The sequence below is a fragment of the Panthera pardus genome, unplaced genomic scaffold (genome assembly GCF_024362965.1).
Source record: "Panthera pardus isolate Hobbes unplaced genomic scaffold, ASM2436296v1 HiC_scaffold_17, whole genome shotgun sequence".
Classification (NCBI taxonomy): Eukaryota; Metazoa; Chordata; class Mammalia; order Carnivora; family Felidae; genus Panthera; species Panthera pardus.
This window is the reverse complement of record NW_026526732.1, coordinates 51832753-51853740: the sequence shown is the minus strand read 5'-3', so window position 1 is coordinate 51853740 and position 20988 is coordinate 51832753. Positions and strand designations below refer to the sequence as shown.

General features: G+C 38.2%; 1 protein-coding gene across 8 annotated transcripts in view; it reads right to left on the bottom strand.

Annotated features, from left to right (window-relative positions):
- CDK19 (cyclin dependent kinase 19) overlaps window positions 1–20988 on the bottom strand; it is a 191823-nt gene that overhangs the window by 135286 nt on the left and 35549 nt on the right. For 5 of the 8 annotated variants that reach the window (XM_019443090.2, XM_019443091.2, XM_019443094.2 and 2 more), the window contains one exon: window positions 7651–7712. The exons of the other annotated variants lie outside the window; for them this stretch is intronic. In XM_019443090.2, the coding sequence (XP_019298635.1) occupies window positions 7651–7712 (62 nt within the window). The remainder of the gene's footprint in view (window positions 1–7650; window positions 7713–20988) is intronic. 8 annotated transcript variants of the gene reach the window in all.

Sequence of the window (20988 nt, the reverse complement as noted above, 5' to 3'; positions counted from 1 at the left end):
ACACTAAGTTCACTGAAAACAATGAATGATACCTCCTATAGGCCTTTGCAAATCTACAGCATTTAGCATATTAATGGCTATTTGTGGGATACTTAACCAAATGAGATAAGGCAAAGGGATAAATACTTGATTTTACTTGATTTTAGGAAAATCCTTTTTAAAAGATTCCTTTGATCTTCCATTCCCCGCCCCCCCCCCCCCCCCCCCCAGGCTTTTGCTCTCTCTGCATTTGCTACACTGACTGCCCTAACCCAGCAAAGATAAGCTTCGGGACTGAGGACATGTTCCCATGCAGTGGTTCTGTGATCCACTCTCATACTCAAAACCTAATAAGCAAATCCAGTTGAAATGATTTTAAGAGGAAAATGGAGGAGAGGGGTTCTCATTTAAAATAAAAGACATGGGGCGCCTGAGTGGCCCAGTTGGTTAAACACCCGACTTTGGCTCAGGTCATGATTTCACAGTTCTTGAGTTCAAGCCCCGCGTCAGGCTCTGTGCTGACAGTTCAGAGCCTGGAGCCTGCTTCAGATGCTGTGTCTCCCTCTCTCTCTCTGCCCCTTTCCTGCTCATGCTCTGTCTCTCAAAACTAAATAAACATTTAAAAAAAATTTTTTTTTAATAAGTAAAAGACAAAATTAGTTCTATTGCATTTTTCTACTATAGCAGAAATTTTTCTTACATTTTTATATTATACTGTCAAATCACAAAATACTTCCTGTTTGTGGCCCTCTGTCTTTCCCATGGTTATGAATCCCCCTGATCTGTCTTTCCCCTTATTAATCCTATCCATTAAGACAAGGTCAAGCTTTCCAGAAGTTTTGTGAACACTTTATCTCTTCTCTGCATTCACCAAGCACATCTCTGTACTATACACATGACATTCATCACATGCCACTTCATATGGTACTTTTCCACAATGTGTGACTTAGCATGGGATATGGAATTATACACCTATTATATATACTAAGTCACACAGCTAATAAGTTACTTACACCCTCAGGTTACCAGTTTTTGCATTTATGAATAGAGAATAATAGTAACAACACTACACAGCTATTTTGAAAATAATTGAGATCATATATATAAAATGCTTAGCATGTGTCCAGCTAGAGGCTCAATAAATGTCAGTTCTTTTTTTTAAGATTTTACATATATGAGCAATATAAAAACCAAAACAAATGAAGAAATAACCCTTAAAATAAACTTAAATACAGAGAACAAATTGGTGGTTGCCAGAGGGAAGGTGGGTGGGGAGATGGGTGAAATAGGCAAATGGAATTAGGAGGTAGGAACTTTCAGTTATAAAATAAGTAAGTCAGGGAGATTAAAAGTACAGCATAGGGGAGGGCGCCTGGGTGGCTCAGTCGGTTAAGCGTCCGACTTCGGCTCAGGTCACGATCTCACTGTCCGTGGGTTCGAGCCCCGCGTTGGGCTCTGTGCTGACTGCTCAGAGCCTGGAGCCTGTTTCAGATTCTGTGTCTCCCTCTCTCTCTGACCCTCCCCCGTTCATGCTCTGTCTCTCTCTGTCTCAAAAATAAATGAATGTTAAAAAAAAAAAATAAGAAAAAAAGTACAGCATAGGGAATACAGTCAATATTTTAATAACATTGTACGGTGACAGATGGTTACAACACTTATCATGAAGAGCACTGAATAATGTATGGAATTGTTGAATCACTATGTTGTCCACCTGAAACTAATATAACATTGTATGTTAATTGTACATCAATTAAAAAAACATATAGTGCAGTATGGGGCACCTGGGTGGTTCAGTTCGTTAAGCATCCGACTTTGGCTCAGGTCATGATCTCCCAGTTTGTGAGTTTGAGCCCCGCGTCGGGCTCTGTACTGACAGCTCAGAACCTGGAGCCTGCTTTGGATTCTGTGTCTCCCCCCTCTTTCTGTCCCTCCCCTGCTCATGCTCTGTCTCTCTCTCTCAATAATAAATAAACATTAAAAAAATTTAAAAAAAACCATATAGCACAGTAAAGCAAAACAAGAATTCAGGCACCATGGATATTCACCCTTTTAAAATGTATATTTCAGGGGCGCCTGGGTGGCTCAGTCCATTGAGCATCCGACTTCGGCTCAGGTCATGATCTCACAGCCCGTGAGTTCGAGCCCCGCGTCAGGCTCTGTGCTGACAGCTCAGAGCCTGGAACCTGCTTCGGATTCTGTATCTCTGTCTCTCTCTGCCCCTCCCCTGTTCATGCTTGCCTGCTCACTCTCGCTCTCTCTCTCTAAAATAAGTAAACATTTAAAAAATTGCAAACTTTCTTTAAGATAATATGAAAGAAGAAGCCTGTGAGTAAACATTTCAATTAGAATGCTTAGGAAGGGATACAGGAATATGAGTTTTTGGCAAATAACAGCAAAAATGAAACATAACATTTGAAATTAACATTTCCTATATGGATAATAGTTTTCTGAGTGGAGGTGTCATCATGTGTGCCTTCACAGCCATCACAATACCTAGCAACTAACAATCAAATAATTTATGGATTAATTGATAAGAGGGCTGATGTTATTGGTTATCTACCTTTTCTAATAAAATGGAGGTTTACAGTAAGAGTCTCAAATTAAGTTTTTCATTCAACAAATAGTTTTGCCTACGGCAGTGCATATTGGACCCTACAAGGATTATAATAATATATTGAGGTAAAATATTCATCCTACAGAAGTTCACAAAAGAGTGGAGGAACTAAGAAATGTGTGCAGTTACGATATAACATAAAATATAAAAAACTGCCTGAATCCCACGATTTAAAATATTTTTAAAACCATCGATTTAATCCTATCTTTCTCACAGAAGATTCAATGAGAGGAAGAGAGTGGGAGGAAGAGAAAGAGTCCTCCTATGACCTAATATGAGCAGTACATTACATCTCTTATACTATTGATTAGGATAATCTATTAAGATTGTTATACTCCATGGAAAGAAACTAGATGGCTTCCCTAAGATCAGAAAAAGGCACTCCTATTCAATATCATACTGGAAGTCCTAGCTAATACAGTAAAATAAGGAAATAAAAAGTATACTAATTAAGGAGGAAGAAACAAAACTCTCTGTTTACAGACGATATGATTATCTTTGGAGAAAATACCAAAGAATCAACAAAAAAAAAAGAAAAAAGAAAAAAGAAAAAAGAAAAAAAACCTCCTGGCACAAATAAATGATTATAGCAAGGTTTCAGGATACAAGGTTAGTATACAAAAGTCAATTACTTTCTTGTATATCAACAATGAAAAGTTGGAGTTAAAATTAAATTTAAAACATAATAACATTTACATTAGCTCCCCCCAAAATGAAATACTTTTGTATAAATCTAACAAAGGATGTACAAGATCTATATAAGGAAAACTGAGGAAAGAAATCAAGAAAGATCTAAATAAAGGGAGAGAGGGGCGCCTGGGTGGCGCAGTCGGTTAAGCGTCCGACTTCAGCCAGGTCACGATCTCGCGGTCCGTGAGTTCGAGCCCCGCGTCAGGCTCTGGGCTGATGGCCTGGAGCCTGTTTCTGATTCTGTGTCTCCCTCTCTCTCTGCCCCTCCCCCGTTCATGCTCTGTCTCTCTCTGTCCCAAAAATAAATAAAAAACGTTGAAAAAAAAATTTAAATAAAGGGAGAAAGATTCCATGTATATGACTATGAATACCCCAATTGACAAGATATCTGTTCTTCCCAACTTAATCTATAGATTCAACACAATCCCAATCAAAATCCCAGCCAGTTATTTTGTGGACATTGACAAAATGTCTCAAGTTGACATGGAAAAACAAAAGACTCAGAATATCCAACACAATTTTGTGGCGCAGTCGGTTAAGCGTCCGACTTCAGCCAGGTCACGATCTCGCGGTCCGTGAGTTCGAGCCCCGCGTCGGGCTCTGGGCTGATGGCTCGGAGCCTGGAGCCTGTTTCCGATTCTGTGTCTCCCTCTCTCTGCCCCTCCCCGTTCATGCTCTGTCTCTCTCTGTCCCAAAAATAAAAATAAAAAAACGTTGAAAAAAAAATATTTAAAGAAACAATTTTGAAGAAGAAAAAGGCAAAAGACTGACATTATCCAACTTCAAGACTTACTATAAAGCTACAGTAATCAAGACAGGGTAGCATTGGGACACCCGGGTGGCTCAGTTGGTTAAGCGTCAGACTTTGGCTCAGGTCATGATCTCATGGTTTGTGAGTTTGAGCCCTGCATTGGGCTCTGTGCTGACAGCTCAGAGCCTGGAGCCTGCTTCAGATGCTGTGTCTCCCTCTCTCTCTACCCCTTCCCTGCTCGCACTGTCTCTCTCTCTCTCAAAACTGAATAAACATTTAAAAAAAAAAAAAAAGACAGGGTAGCATTGGCAAAAGAATAGGAAATAGATTGATAGGATGGAATGGAGAGCCCAGAAATAGACCAACACAAATACAGTCAAATGATCTCTGTCTGACAAAGGGACAAAGGACAACATGAGAGAAAAAACAGTATTTCAACAAATGGTGCCTAAACAAATGGGACATCCACATAAAAAAAAAATTAATCTAGACACAGACCTTACACCCTTCGCAAAAATTAGTTCAAAATGGAACACAGATCTAAATGTAAAATATAAAACAGTAAAACTCCTATAAGACAATGTAGGAGAAGATCCAGATGATCTTGAGTTTGGAGATGACTTTTGACTAAAATTAAAAATTTCTCTGCAAAAGATACTTTCAAGAGACTAAAAAGACAAGTCACAGACTGGGCGAAAATATTCGCAAAATATATATCAATTAAAAGACTGGTATTCAAAATATACAATTTGATATTGTTAAAACTCAATAAGGGACCCCATTTATTGAGGTGAAATGACCCCATTTTAAGGCACCTGGGTGGCTCAGTCAGTTAAGTGTCTGACTGGGCTCAGGTCACGATATCGCGGTCCGTGAGTCTGAGTCCCACATCGGGCTCCATGCTGACAGCTCAGAGTCTGGAGCCTGCTTCGGATCCTGTGTCTCCCTCTCTCTCTGTCCCTCCCCAACTCACACTGTGTCTTTGTCTCTCAGAAATGAATAAACATTAAACAAAATTTTTTTTTAACGGGCAGAAGACCTACACAGACATCTCACCGAAGAAGATATGCAAATGACAAATAAGCATATGAAAAGATGGTCAACATCATATGTCATTACAGGGCTGCAAATTAAAACACAAAACAAGATAGACCCACTTAAATATAGTCAAATGATTTCTGACAATGGGACAAAGGATATACCTATTGGAATGGCCAAAACCCAGAAAATCAAATGCTAACAAGGACGTGAAGCAATAGGAGAGCCACTTAATTGTTGGTGGAAATGCAAAATGATACAGCCACTTTGGAAGAGTTTGGCAGTTTCTTATAAAACCAAACATTCTCTTATCATACGATCCAGCAATTACACTCCTTGGTATTTACCCAAATGAACTAGAAACTATGTCCACACAAAAACTGGCACATGAATGAATGTTTATAGTAGCTTTCCTCATAATTGCCAGAACCTGGAAGCAATCAAGATATCCTTCAGTAGGTGAATGGATAAATAAATTGTGGTCCATCCAGACAATGAAATGTTATTCAGCACTAAAAAGAAATGAGCTATCAAGCCATAGAAGGGCATGGAGGAAGCTTAAATGAAGGAAGCTAATCTCAGGCTACATGCTGCATGATTACAACTATGCCATTCTGAAAAAGGTAGAACTATAGAGACAGGAAAAGATCAATGGTTGCCAGGGACCCAAAGGAAAGAAGCCAGGGATAAATAAGTGGAGCCCAGGATATGTTCAGGGCAACAAAATTACTCTGTTTGATATCATATTAGTGGATACATATGATTATACATTGTCAAACCCACAGATTATACAACCCAAAGAGTGAACCTTAAGGTAAACTGTGGGCTTTAATTAATAATAATCTAACAATACTGTCCCATCAATTATAGCAAATGTACCACACTAATGCAAGATGGTTAAGGTGGGGGAGTAAGGGGGTATATGAAAACTCTCTGTACTTTCCACTCAATTTTTCTATAAACTTAAAACTGCTCTAAAAAATAAAGACAATCATTTTTGAAAAAATATTTTAGAACCATCTATTTCATCACATCGCATCTCATAGAAATTGGGGGATAAGGACATGGGGAGGAGAGTCTTTCTCTGCCTTGATAGAAGCAGAACTTTTATCTTTATAAACATTCTTTTATCTTTAACTTTATATCTTATATCTTTTATGCTAGTGCTTAGGGTAATATATTGAGATTCTCAACTGGTAACAAAATATACCACACTCAGGTTAGTTAAGCAAATATAAGGCTGCATAATTCAACAGTAGTGAATATAGCCAACTAGCCTGAAAATGAAGCATGAAAAGGCCTTCAAGAAATTACTTCTAATATTGTCAGTAAATAGAAAATATCCTCCAACTGGCCACTGAAAAGTAAAAGAAAGGAGAAATGGCCTAAGAGGTAAAATTGCAGCTAACTACAATAAACAGTCTGAAACTCATTTATCTCCCCATTAACTATCTCCTAGTTAATAAAAGCTTCTCTGAATAGGAGGAAAGAGAAAGAAATAGTTACATTCGGTTGATTATAAAATGGAATGATCCTGTGTTGGGCACAGAGTAGAAATTTACCAAATATGTACTACCCTAACTTCACATAAGGTGTACAACCTGCATTTAAAATATAAGGTATAGCCACTACAGATGAAATTTCCAGAAGAAATAAGAAAGCCATTCCTGTAATCCCATTCAGAATCTATCTAAAAACTAGCCACATTATGAACATTATGTCTTAGACTACAACATTTTGTCAGCTGCTATAGATCTTTAAAAGCAAAACAAACGACAACAAAAAGCCTCTATTCAAGCATCATCGAAGAAAGTTCGTAAGTGGTTTTACAAATTCACAGAAAGTACTATCTATACTAACTGGCACATAAAAGGTAAAACGTTTCTATTGTTGTTAAAAAAAAAAAAAAAAGTCAAAGGAGCATTACCCCGGAAAGGTGTGTCACATTATTTTCTTTAAAAGTAACTCATTAAGAAGGTCTCTATAAAAACATATTTTACAAATATGTGGGATGTGTTTGTTTCTCTCCTGAGACAAGAACTAACTTGAGAGAAGAGCATATTAACACATTCTGAAGAGAGAAGTAATTAACATATTGGAAACTAACATTTTTGGCACATGGGACCTACAGCAAGAATGTCTATCCTCTAGTCATGAGTCATGGACTAGGCTGCCTCTATTGTGAAGCAATCTTTCAGTAAAAGGAGCAGCAGGGAAGAATACAACATATGAATAATGCCTTGGACAACTTCCCAGGAAGAAATCATCACGAAGCTAGGTCTGAGAAAGCGAGGCAGTAGAAACCATACATTATGATGCTCTCTTTTCTTAATCACTCCTACTCTTTAGTTAACAGCAGAGAGTGAAATTCAGTCTTTAGTTCTATCTAAAGGTTTATATTTTGTACGGATTTTAATAATACTAAATAAAATTATAGAACCTGGTCTTTAATTTTGTGAATTATTTAATGCATCATTATAAATTATTTTGTGGCGACATTTGTGACGAGTTCTCACCTGTCACATACCCACCCCAGCACACACACACAGTGACACCAGAAGGCAACACTCTGCTTTACCTTCTGCTGAAAAGTCTGCTACCTCCAACGCTTGAGGTCCATACACGAAGCCCTCCTGGAATCTATGAACACAGCAGAGGCAAAAGGCAGAGAAGTTTATGTAGATTTAAAGTTACACTGCCCAAAACATAAAATGCCAAATGCCTATCACAAGTCTACATATCTGCCAAGGAAATCAGATCTCAGATTTGACAATGAGCAAATCAACAGTATACTGATAATATTCAGAGTTCATTATATGTTATGCAGCTAATTACACGAAAAAAAAAAGAAAAGTTGAGCCTTATTTAATTTATATTCTCACCAAAAGAAGTGACTTGTACTACTGGAGATACTAAGAGGAGCAACAAGGTAGGAATTCATATATGCCAAAAGTAACTAATTTTTAAAATTACGTGAGAGAGGGGGGACCTGGCTGGTTCAATTGGTAGAGCATGCAACTCTTGATCTCAGGGTCGTGAGTTCAAGCCCCATGCTAGATGTAGAGGTTACTTATAAATAATAAATATTAATAAATTAATAAATAATGAAATTAAGTGAAGAGCCAATACATACATTAAGAATATAAGAGCAGTTAAGCAGAAAAATATTCTTCACATCATGAAATGTGATAGACCCTACAGCTCAAGGTACATTCTTTCTAGGACCCAAGATTGTTGGGGCTACAGAAGAAAAACAATTAGAAACAGATCTGGAAGAGGACAAGGCAGAGGAAAAAGGGAAAAGTAGAACCGTAAAGATATTCTAATGCCAAGATTTAATTTAAGTTGGACAGTAATGTTGAAATGAGCAAGGTACTACATATGCTAGGCAGTAAGGGAGAAATCTACCTTTTCCAATATTATAAAATAAATATAAGTATGAAACATGAAAACCTTTTCAGAGAACACCCTTGTAAAAAAAAATTAAGGATATAATCAGGTAAAATCTTTAGAACTCAGATTTCACTCATTCTTTTCTTTTGTAGGATAAAAGACTTACAAAATGCAGCTGATGTAGATGGGCAGGAATTAGATAATTTTACTAGCTATTAAATTTAAAAGAGGGGGGGTGCCTGGTGGCTCAGTCAGGTTAAGCGTCCAAATTCGGCTCAGGTCGTGATCTCACAGTTTGTGGGTTCAAGCCCCGCACTGGACTCTGTGCTGACAGCTCAGAGCCTGGAACTGTTTCGGATTCTGTGTCTCCCTCTCTCTGCCCCTCCCTGGCTCACACTCTGTCTCTCTGTCTCTCAAAAATAAACATTAAAAAAATTTCTGTTTAATTTAAAAGAGGGGGGCATGTTATCTTTATGTAATATTTAGAAATCCTTAAAAATGTCATCAAATAATTAGGGAAGAAGAAACAAAGTGTTGCCTTAAAACATGTTATGTCAAGGAAGAAACAATATTATAAAACATTTGCCCTAAAGTCAGATGGCTTCAGTTCAAGTTCCAGATAAACCATTCAATTACTTTGAGACATCAAGCAGGTCACTTAATCTCTTAGCACAACCAGAGTTGTTCAGTGAGGACTCCTTCACCATCTCACAGATTTATACTGAATATCAAATGAAATAAGATATTAAAAATCACAGAATGCTATATTTTGTAAAAATTTAAATCAGTGCATCTGACTTAAATTACCAACTTAATGAAAGCTGTTATAGGGGCACCTAGGTGGTTCAGTCGGTTAAGCATCTGACTTCAGTTCAGGCCATGATCTCATGGTTCATGAGTTCAAGCCCCGCATTGGGCTGTCTGCTGTCAGCTCAAGAGCCCACTTGGAATCCTCTGTCTCCCTCTGTCTCTGCCCCTCCCCCACTCATTCTTATTCTCATTCTCTCTTTCTCTCTCAAAAATAAATAAGAATTTTTTTTTAAGTTGTTAGAGGGAATACAGAGCACCAAACCAAGGAATCTGGGGAACCAGATGGGGAAGGAAGCCCAAAGCAAAAAGACTAAGCTGACCAAAAGAGCCTAGAGTAGTTGTCAGGGCTAAATGGCAGCCTGAAAAATCACAGTCCCCAAGAGACGGTTGTACCATATTACTAATTTAGCTATTTGCCCAACATCATCTGCTTCAGATTTATCTTCTCTTAATTCCCAAAACAATCTTATAGACTGCACCCTCCGCTAAAACACTGCTTGTGACATTCTAAGCTAAGGATCTAAGACACTTAAGTTACTTACTTGCATATATTTCTAAAAACCAAGCTGATAAAATCCTCCCCCCATAAAACAATAAGGGCAGCAAAGTCTACTATGAGATGCATGATGTGCCAGGAACAATTCCAAGAGCTCCACAGGTATTAAGTCATTCGGTCTTCACAACTCTGAGGTATTATCCTCACTTTACAAATAAAGAAACTGAGACACAAGACCTTAAGAAACTTGCTTAAACACACACAGCCAGAAGTAGCAGATGTGCAATTCAAACGACTACTTAGTCACTGTATCATCCAGACTATGAAACTAAAATCATATAAACCAGGCACTTCTCTATATGTAAGAAACCAAACAATTATAAATGTTCGTAAGTTCAATCATGCTATATAGATTCTTCAGCATTTGTAACATTTTCCTGGGAACTTAAAATTCAAATGATTGCTGTACAAAATGTGTTAAAAAAAAAAAAAGGGAAATGTTTATGACTCCAATCATGAGTAATATATATATGGTCATACATCTCCAAATAACATTAAAATAATATTGGTGTTAGAGTAGCACTGGTGATTTTGTTCCATTTTTTTAAATCGCTGCCATATGGGGCACCTGGCTGGCTCAATTAGTAGAATATGCGACTTGATGTCAGGGTCGTGAGTTCGAGCCCCATGTTGGGCAAGGAGCCTACTTAAAGTTAATTAATTAATTAAATAAAACTGCCGCCATGTGATTATATAACTCACTCTTAAATATTTTATAAGCTTTAAAAAAAATTCAACACAATGAGATACTATCACACGCCCATTAAGATGGCTACTAACAATTTTTTTTTTTTAAGGTGGAAAATAGTGTTGGTGAGGATATGGAGAAATTGGAATCCCTGTGTGTTGTTGGTGAGAATGCAAAATGGGGTAATTGCAAAGAAAACAGTATGGCAGTTCCTCAAAAATTTAACAATAAAATTACCATAGTATTCAGCAATTCTACTTCTGGGTATATAGCCAAAGGGATTCAAAGCAGGGACTCTCAAAGAGATATTTATATGCCCATATTCATAGCAGCATTATTCATAATAGCCTAAAACTGGAACTCAACCAAGTCTCCATTGATGGGTAAATGGATAAACAAACTGTGGTATAGTTGAGGCATACCTCCTGTAATCTCCAGTGATGGAGGCACCCACTTCACTGGGCACATCATACAAGCCTTAATGAAAGACTTGCAAACTTCTCTGAATTTTCATTGCCCTTATCACCCTCAGTCATCGGTCAAGGTTGAAAGAACTAATGGGATCCTCAAACTTAAAACTTCTAAACTTGACGAAACTCCTGGACTTTCCTGGCTAAGCTATTGCTTTTGATCTTGCTGACTGTTCCCAGTTTCCCCTTTGGAAAACAAACTCATTCCACATGAGAAAATCACCAAGAGAACAATGTCTATCACCTTCTGCTGATCCCTTGTTATTTCAGCCTAGTATGACCAGCTACTATAAGTCTCTAATGTCTTACGCTCAAGCCTATCATTAACAGGTTAAAGAAGCCATCCCAGATCCCAATTCAAAGGATCCCATTGGTCACATTCTAGGCCTGGTGATTGGATATTCCAGAAACATCATCAAAGGACACCAGCCCTCAAACCTCATTGCAAGGGACCTTACCAAGTGCTCCTGACCACGGACACTGCTGCAAAATTAAAAGGCATTGAGCCTTGAATACACATCTCACAAAAGGCTCCACCCGACATCCAGTGCTGCACAGACAGGGGAGACCCGCCAAATCAATTTGATGAGGAAGAGAAGTAGCTGACATCAAGGTAGACTGTTACTGCCCAGGACCATGGATCAAGATTTCATACTTTAACTAAACACGAAACTTTCTTCTCTTCCTTTCCTTTCCTCTGGCATTGGCTTGGAAAGATAACATACTCATCTTTACCTCCCAGGCCATAACTAAGGAGGTAACTTCTGGAAACTAGAACAACCATTTATATCAGGCTAGGAGAAAATCTATGCCTCTAACTTTTATTAAGCAAAATAAGACATCTCACTGGCAGGCTCCCCTATACTTAACATTGCTGACTTAAAAAGGAACTAGCAGGAGATATTCACGATTCAGGATTCACTTCTTTGACAGGTCCCTATTTCCCTGGTTAGGGATAAATGTAATGAGGCTATGATCAAGAACTTCTCCTTAATTCTTAAAATTATTGCAAAATCTGCAAAAGCAATAGCAGCCCAAAAGAGGTCCTTAGACTTTCTAGCCAGAGTTTTCCTTGATAATAGGATAGCTCTTGATTATCTTTTAGCTGAGCAAGGAGGTGTTTACGCTATAGCCAATACCACTAGTTAATTATAGCTGGATTAACATTTCTGGGGAAGCTGAAACTTAACTACGTAAGATCACTGGGCAGGCCACGTGGCCAAAAAAAGGTGACTCATTCAGCAGGTCTTTCTTTGATCCATATGATTTAATTTGTTTGGGTCTTGGGGACCATGGCTCCAAAATGCACTCCAAACATTAGAAATTATCCATTTATAGTAATCGTAATAATCTCACTGGCAAATTGCATTCTCAAAAAAACTCTAAGCGCCTGTTGGCAGCCACTAACCACCAAGCAAATGATCTCCCTAAGACGGGGATGTCAGGAGAAACAACAACAACAACAACAACAAGAAGGATGACTGACTTAAAAACCGCAAACCTGAAGCTGTTGCTTGTGAATATCACAGAGATTAGGCCAAAAACATGACCTATGGATACCACATAAAGAAACAGCAACAACAACTGTGGGAACTTTCCAGAGCAATAGCTGAGAGTAGTGCCAATGCCTTAAATTTTGAGCACATCTCTCAGTTAAACTGAGAGTCTAATCCCAAGGAGGTAACTGTTAAAAAGAAAATCAAAAGTCCTAAGAGGCATCACTTAATTTAAGGCCCCAAGTCAGTAAACCAGGGCTTAACACCAGATCTAAATGTAGTTTCAACTTCCCTAGAAATGTAAGTCTTAACTAGTCAGTCAAAAATTTTCTGATCATCACCACTGAGGTGTGCCACGGGCCTTCTCCATCCCTCAAAAGAAGATATGGTGATCTGCATAATAAGACCTCCAGCCCATTCCTTTAAGGACACATGATCTTGCCTGAAACAGTCCTTTCTTCTCTTTTGCTTAGAACTCTCTTGCCCCACCCTCTTTCCTATAAAAACCTTCCATTTTGTTCAACTCCTCAGAGCACCTCTCTACTTGCTGGATGAGATGCTACCTGATTCATGAATCATTTAATAAAGCCAATTAGATCTTCAAACTTTCTTTTTTAATGTGGTATAAACTCGGGGCACCTGGGTGGCTCAGTCAGTTGAGCACCTGACTCTTGATTACCACCCCAGTCGTGATCTCCTAGTTGTGAGATCAAGCCCCTCGGGGGCTCCACAGGGGGCATGGAACCTGCTTGAGAGTCTCTTTTTCCCTCTCCCTATGCCCCTCCCCCACTCACACTCTTGCTCTCAAAAATAAATAAACATTAAAAAAATAAAATAATGTTTTAAAATGTCTAAATGTGGTGTATGCTTTCCGACACATACTACAACATAGATTAACCTTAAGGATATTATGCTAGACGCAGTAAGTAAGTCACAAAAGGACAAACACTGTGTGATTCTACTTCTATTGAGGTAGTGGGCAAATGCATAAAGACAAAGTAGGATGGAAGTTGCCAGAGCCTGGGGGAAAGGGAGAAATGTGGAGTTATTCTTTAAAGATACAGGGTTTCCGTTTTGCAAGATGAAAAGAGTTCTGTGGATGGATGGTGGTGACAGCACACAAAACTATGAATGTACTTAATGCCACTGTACAGTTAAGAATGATTAAAATGGTAAATTTTGTGTGCATTTTACCCCATTTAAAAAAAAAGTCACCATGTGCCAAGTGTATAAAACCTACAGTATAGAGCAGAAAAATAAAACCACTCATGATTTCATCTTCAAGAAAAACTAATTGCAAATCCCCTTTGAATGTATGTTACCCAGTTGAAAAAGCCACGCTGGATAGTTTTTTGGAATGTAATTCCTATCGATGCCATTCTTATCAATGTTCCTCGTTAGTACCAAAATCTTTAATTTTTCTAAAAGCGTGGAAAGATTTGTAACTCAAGGATTAAAATCATTCAAGCACGATTTTTACTCCCAGAACTTGAACTAGCATGGTATCAAAACCATGGCTTCGACCCTCTAGGTTTCCCCTCAGAATAGCTTCTCTACTTAGTTACCAAACAGTTACATTTCTTGCACTTCAAGACTATCAACCAAATCTTTTCTGTAAGAGACTAAGCTACTACTACTTAGCAGCTGTACTAAACTGGTCTCCCCACCTCCACTCTCAATCCTCTCTGTGGCAGACACTGCTGGTGGTCTATATACCTATTCTCCCTTTACTGCTCAGTAACAGACTCTGGTTTTATCCTGGGCACCATGCCCCCAAGTAATAGTGTACCCTTTCCAGCCTTCCCAGCTGCTAGGACTGGCCAACGAGCTGTAAGTGGAAGTCATGGATTGTGACCTTCCAGAAAAGTTACTTGAAGGGAACAGACTTGGCTGGGAGTGTGTCTGGTACTGGGACACGATGGGTGGCACTCTGGCCATCATTTTGGACTGCAAGGTAATTTCTATTATGCCAACGGACCGTGAAGCAAACAGAAGGAACTCAGTCCTTGATGATCCCAGCTTCATTAGACAAAGAACAACCTGTAGGCTTCTCACACCACCCTGCCTTTGAACAGGTGCTTGCAATGGCTTTCTCCCGAACCTTCCTCCTCCCCTCCTTCAAATCCCAGCTCCTCCAAAATATTCGCCTGCTGCAGCCACCACCAACACAGGTACAGACAACACATTCGTGTACCAAATGTGAATAGACAGTCTTCCTATGTTTACCTTTTCTAGGCAGGTACTACAATATTTCTCAATTATAATGTAAGGTTGGTTTTCTTGTCTGCCTTGTCACTAAAGTAAAATTCCCTGAGGACAGAAACCATCAGAAATTCTTTGGCTTTTGATAGCCCTTCACACAGGGTCTAGACTATACAGAAGTACTCAATAAATGTCAGGTGAATGAATCAAGTTCAGAGAAATAGTCATTCTTGAGCCCTTCAAAAACTTCATATTCTCAAACATTTAAAAGCACACTATTGCCTTCATTTCAAGTCATAAAAACTCTGATAATAAGGAATATATCAGAAGACATCAGGATTTTAAGCCAGTTGGTAATACTGTACTTAATTTCCTTAACTATAATGTATCATTTCTCTTCCAAAACAAACCAACTATCCTGAGAGGATAAATAAATCTTTTTTTTTTTCAGTACAACTTTTGAGGTGTTCAAGAGGAGAAAGCAATAGAGAACATTTTCTCTCTTTGCAAGACATCCCTCCGACAAATAGGACCATTTCTGTGCCACGCATTATACTAAGCAATTAAAATACAGAATAATGAGCTCTTTGAAAGAGAAAAAGCCCCAGGGTATTGTGAGTGCATCTATCCCCATCTCCACAAGATGAGAAAGCCTAAAGGAGATGGCATTTAGATTTTTTTTTTTATTTTTAAGGGAAAAAATGAAACTTTTAAGAGATTTTGGTTTCCCACTTTTTATGAGCTCAAGTTTGTTTTTATGTAAAACAGAAGGAGCCAGTGTCTTTTAGTGCCCCCTATATATCACTGTACCAGGTTCTTTATATACATAATTTCAACTAAGCCTCGTAAAACTTCTGTGAGATAGTTCTCCACCTCATTTTAAAGGCTTCACGAAGTACGTGATTTGTGAAGTTAAACAGCTAGGATCTGAACTCAGAAATGCCTGCTTCTAACAAATGTTGTCCATTACATGCTAGCTCATAAAATCTTAGCTATAAACATAAAATACAGGAGCCAAGAGAAAGTTATCAGTAAATAACTCACCAGTTAACTAAGCTTGCATATGCTTCATCACTGTTTATCACTTTTTGGTTGGGTGCAAGGAAGCCACTTTTTAAATGATGAGAAAAAAACTGACTTTAAAGAGCACAACTGGAGGTGCCTGGCTGGCTCAGCCAGTAGAGTATGCAACTCTTGATCTTGGGGTTCTGAATTCAAGCCCCACACTGGGTGTGGAGTCTACTTAGTTAAAAATAATAATAATAATAAATAAGTAAATAAAGAAAGAAAGAACACAACTGATAGAACCAAAATTCAAGTTTCTGAAATAAGCTTTAGAGTATAAACAAAAACCAACAGCAAAATTTCAAAATGTATCTTTCTCATTACTATCTTAATTCCTTCCAGTATAAAGACAAGAAAACATTGCAGGGGGCAAGGTCTCTCCTAAATCCTAGGTATCTGTTATACAATTTCAACCCGTGACCCTAAGGAAAGCCTGCCTATTCTCACACATACTATTTAGAATAATACCTCAGGTGAGTAACTACATCCATTAAAAGGTTACTAAAAATGGTGGTAATAATTATAATAGAGATAAAGCAAGAAAATAACTCCAGGGAAAAACATTAACTTAACACTGTGTTATAATTCAATAACCCTCACCCATGTCTTCTCAAACCTCTATCCACATCTTCTCAAACCCCAAAAGTAGTGTATTACTGTGATACTCCATGTATATTCCAGGCAACATTTCATAAGAGGTTCATGAAAGGACATAACATAAAACCGAACAAGAAGTGTCCTGAAATGGCAGCATTTCAGCTAGATTAAAAAATGTCCCAACAATGAGGACTGCTCAATGCATAGATGGAAAACCAAAAGAAAAAAGGAGTGAAATTTCCTTCTATGGGACCATTTAAAATGCAGAAATTCTTACCTGTATGAAAGGTCGGGGTTAATCCTATCTGAAAAAGCAAAAGAGGTTGGCATCGGTGACCTAAGTCTTTTTCACCAGGAAATGAATGCCTCGGTTCCAAAAGCCCCAGCCATCAACCAACCAATCATCTTTTAGTTACCTGGATACTGTGGTTCCTTCACTGTGTCCCAGAACTCAGAGTCCATGCTAACATTGCATTACTGTGACAATAACACGGAGCCAAAGTGTCATACCATGAATTCTACAGCCTTCTTTCCAATGATCAGAAACACAGCAGAATCTGGTGAAAGCAAGATCCTACTCAGAGACCCAAACAGCCCTTAATTCAGAGTCAAAAAAATGTCTGCAAATAACTTGCCCAAGCGCCTCCCTCACCCCACTCCAATCTCAGTTCCTCAGAATAAAAAGTGAAAGATGAGAACGAGGACTTTGTAAAATGTGAAAGTTATGCTACAGTGGGGTGCCTGGGTGGCTCAGTTGGTTAAACATTTGACTCTTGATTTCAGCTCCGGTCACAATCTCAGGGTTTGTGAGTTCAAGCCCTGCTGCGGAAACTGCTTGGGATTCTCTCTCTCCCTCTCTCTGCTCATACCCCATCCACTCTCAAAATAAACAAACATTAAAAAAAAAAGAAAAAAGTCATGCTACAGTTACACACCAAAACAGAAGCAACTTCTCAAAGGAAACTGCTACCCTGAACTAATTTAAGAGAGAAACAATTAGTAAGAGAAAAATGTATGATATAATAGCTCTTATCTTGTCAAAATAGAATTGAATTCTTACTTGTAGCTCCCCTTCTAAAAAAAAAAAAAAAAAGCCTGGAAACACAGGATGAAAGTAAGAACTACGGACACACTTCCCAGTCGAATTATGCCATTGGCAAAACTGCTATTTTCCCTTTTTGTGCTGCCACTTCAAGTGACCCCACAATTTGATCCCAAGTTCTGAGAAATCCACTTAACCACCATTCCGGCCACTTCTCTGGGGGATCCTCCAGCCCATTCATCCAACTGGTCATTGAATCCCATCTATCTCCTAAACAGCGCTTGAACTGTTACCCTAGCCTTGCCCATTTCCTACTCCCACAGCTGCTACTAAGAAATAGGTCTTCATCATTTCTCACTTGGACCTAACCGCCTCCTACTTCTACTCTCACCCTCTTGTCTTCTCCACCATCCACACCACTGCAAAACTCATCATGCAATTCCCCACCATGAGGCTACACACCTAACTGCTAGCAGTGGAGAATTCACTCTCGTGAATGAGTGCCTACTTTTTGTACAATTAATCTGCATTTTACAACAGTATGTTGTTCCTTTTACAATCAGAAAAAAATCTACTATTTCCATTTGGGGAAATATTAGAATCTCTTCCATTTGGAATCCATTGCTCCACTTCTCCATCAGGCTAATGGCCAAATTCTGAAGTGAGGCACACAATGATCATGTTCTGCCTTTCTCAAACATACTTCCAACCTCCATCCCAAGTACCTACACAAGCCATCCTGAATTACTTGCTGTTGTGCTTCTTTTTTTAGAACTTTATACATTTTGCTTATTCTGTGTAGAATACAGAGATGTAACAATAATCTTGAATCTGTTCCTAATAATCAACCTGCCTCCTACTGGTAGTTATTATCAAGACAGTAATCTAGAAGAAGATACTCTCATTTTTTACCTCATTTTGTGCATGCTATTCCTAACTGTAGCCTACAGTCCCACAGCTATACCAACACACCAAATTCTTTCCTTGTAATCAAGAAAGCTGATGTTTCTAAAAGGATAAAATAAGATGATGCTTAGCATCTGTAGCCTAAGAGATAATATAAGAGGAAGACAACACAAAGTGCTGAATCTGGGAAGAAGATGCCAGTGGAGTGGAGAAAAAAAAAGCAAGGACGCTGGACAAATGTGCAGCATAACTTTTCACAGAGTAGAGGGTTTTACCAGAAGTGTCATAAATTTTCTTATCAAGTAAAAACACATTAAAGTTAAGCTTGAAAACAGTGGGAATACCCATATTACTTGCCCTCCTTCTTTTAGCATGAAAATTCAAAAGTTGGCCACTTTTTAAAAGCACATGATTGGCTTTACCTTCCTTCAGTTCCTTCCACTACATAACAAGTACCAACAATCAAATGGAAATTAGACACTATGTAAGATCTCTTCTTTTGATTATAAATTACAAAATTGTCTCTTTCAAATCATATAAAATATAGAAACAAAACGCAGATTTTAAAAAATACAAACCAAACACATGAAAGAAATCCAAACATTTCCTTCATTTGATTGTGTAATTGGGTCAAATGAAAGCAGCAAACAGTGTGACACAATACAAATATCTACCTAAAGAAAAAGATAGGAAAAGAACAGGGATAAAGACAGTTCAATGGGTTACAATGGTTGAGAAGCAAATCTAAGGATTTTCATACTTTATGTGCTACATTATAGGCTTGGTTCTATTACAAATTACAAAATTATAATGTTCTTAGCTCTAATGATGATATTATGGTTATGCAGAAAAATGTGTTTATTTTTATGAGATGCATACTAAAATGTTAAAGTATATAGCACCATGATGATTGCAACTTAACTTTCAAGTGGTTCACAAAAATATATATGCATACATAAACACATTTACAGAGAAAGCAAATATAGCAATCTGTTAACTGTTTAATATGGATCCGGGGAAGGCAAACTACAGCCAGGCCAAATCCAGCTGTGCCTGTTTTTGTAAATAAAGTTCTGTTCAACACTGCCATGTCCATTCATTCACCTGTTACATGGCTGCTTACTCACTACAACTACAGAATTGAATAGTTGTGACAGAGACTGGCCTCTAGAACCTAAAATATTTACTGTCCCTTTACAAAAATACAGAAAATATCTAGCCTTTCACAGAAGAAAAAAATTTGCAAACTCCTAATCTAGACAGTGAATATACAGGTGATCATAGGACTAATCTTTAAACTTTCCCGTATGTTTAAAATAGGTACAATTTTATACATGGATCTTTTGATTTCTCAAGAATACAGATGATTATAGGGGCACCTGGGAGGCTCAGTTGGTTGAGTGTCCGCTCTACACTTTGGCTCAGGTCATGATCCCAGTGTCATGGGATCAAGCCCCACGACAGGCTCCACACAGAGCATGGAACCTGCTTGGGATTCTCTCTCTCCCTCTTCCTTTGCCCCACCCCCCGGATGTGTACAGGCATGCATGCACTCTCTATATAAAACAAAAAGTCTTTTAAAAAATAAAGAAAGAAAAAAATACAGATGAATACAGAAACAGATCATTGAGATGGCTTGGACGCAATCATAATCCTGATATGACACTGAAAAGAGTTATTATGCAGGTTATAGTACAAAAGGAACAACTCTTTAAAACAGCAATTCAGTGAAGGGCGCCTGGGTGGCTTGGTCGGTTAAGCGTCCGACGACAGCTCAGAGCCTGGAGCCTGTTTCAGATTCTGTGTCTCCCTCTCTCTCTGCTCCTCCCCTGTTCATGCTCTGTCTCTCTCGGTCTCAAAAATAAATAAATGTTAAAAAAAAAATTTTTTTTTAAACAGCAATCCAGTGATATCTATTTTCACACAGAGCTATCCTAGTAGGAATTTATCCTATAGAAATACACGAGCATGAAAAGACTAATGGTAATAGCGTGCTTGTTATCTGCCAGACCCTGTTGCAAGCACTTCGCCGGTCTTGCGATCCTTGCGACAACCCTACAAGGTAAGTACTACCATTATCCCCACTTTACAGATGAGGAAACTAAGACACAGTTAACCTGCCCAAGTCAAACAGCTAAAAAGTGGTATAGCTGCGATTATGAATCCAGATAATACAACTTCAAAGCCCAATCTTAATTGCCATACACACTGCTTATTGAAAAAAGCACAAAGGAAATGAATGCAAAATACCCAAAAGATGAATACAAACAGCCAATACACAATGAAGGCATTTAACTTCCCTAGTAATAAAACAATAATAATATAGATAAAGGCAAAATATCATCTGCCTATGAATTTAGGTAAGCAAGCAAAAGCCATGTGGGCAAGGACAAAGAGAAAGAGATAGCTCTGAGCCCTTTTGGTAGTGTAAGTTGGTTCATCCTACGTGGAGAAAGTATTTGGCAATACATTGCTAAACGGGCAAACCCTGTGATCAAACAATTCTGCTTCTAAGAATTTATTATAAAGGAATAATGAGACACAAGTGGGCAAACATACTAAGCATTATCTATTCAGTAAAAATAACGAGAAAACAACATATTCATCAATAGGGGATTAATCATATTAAAATATTGCCAGACAATGGAATACCATAAAGCAAAATGATTATATGGATCTATATTTGCTAAC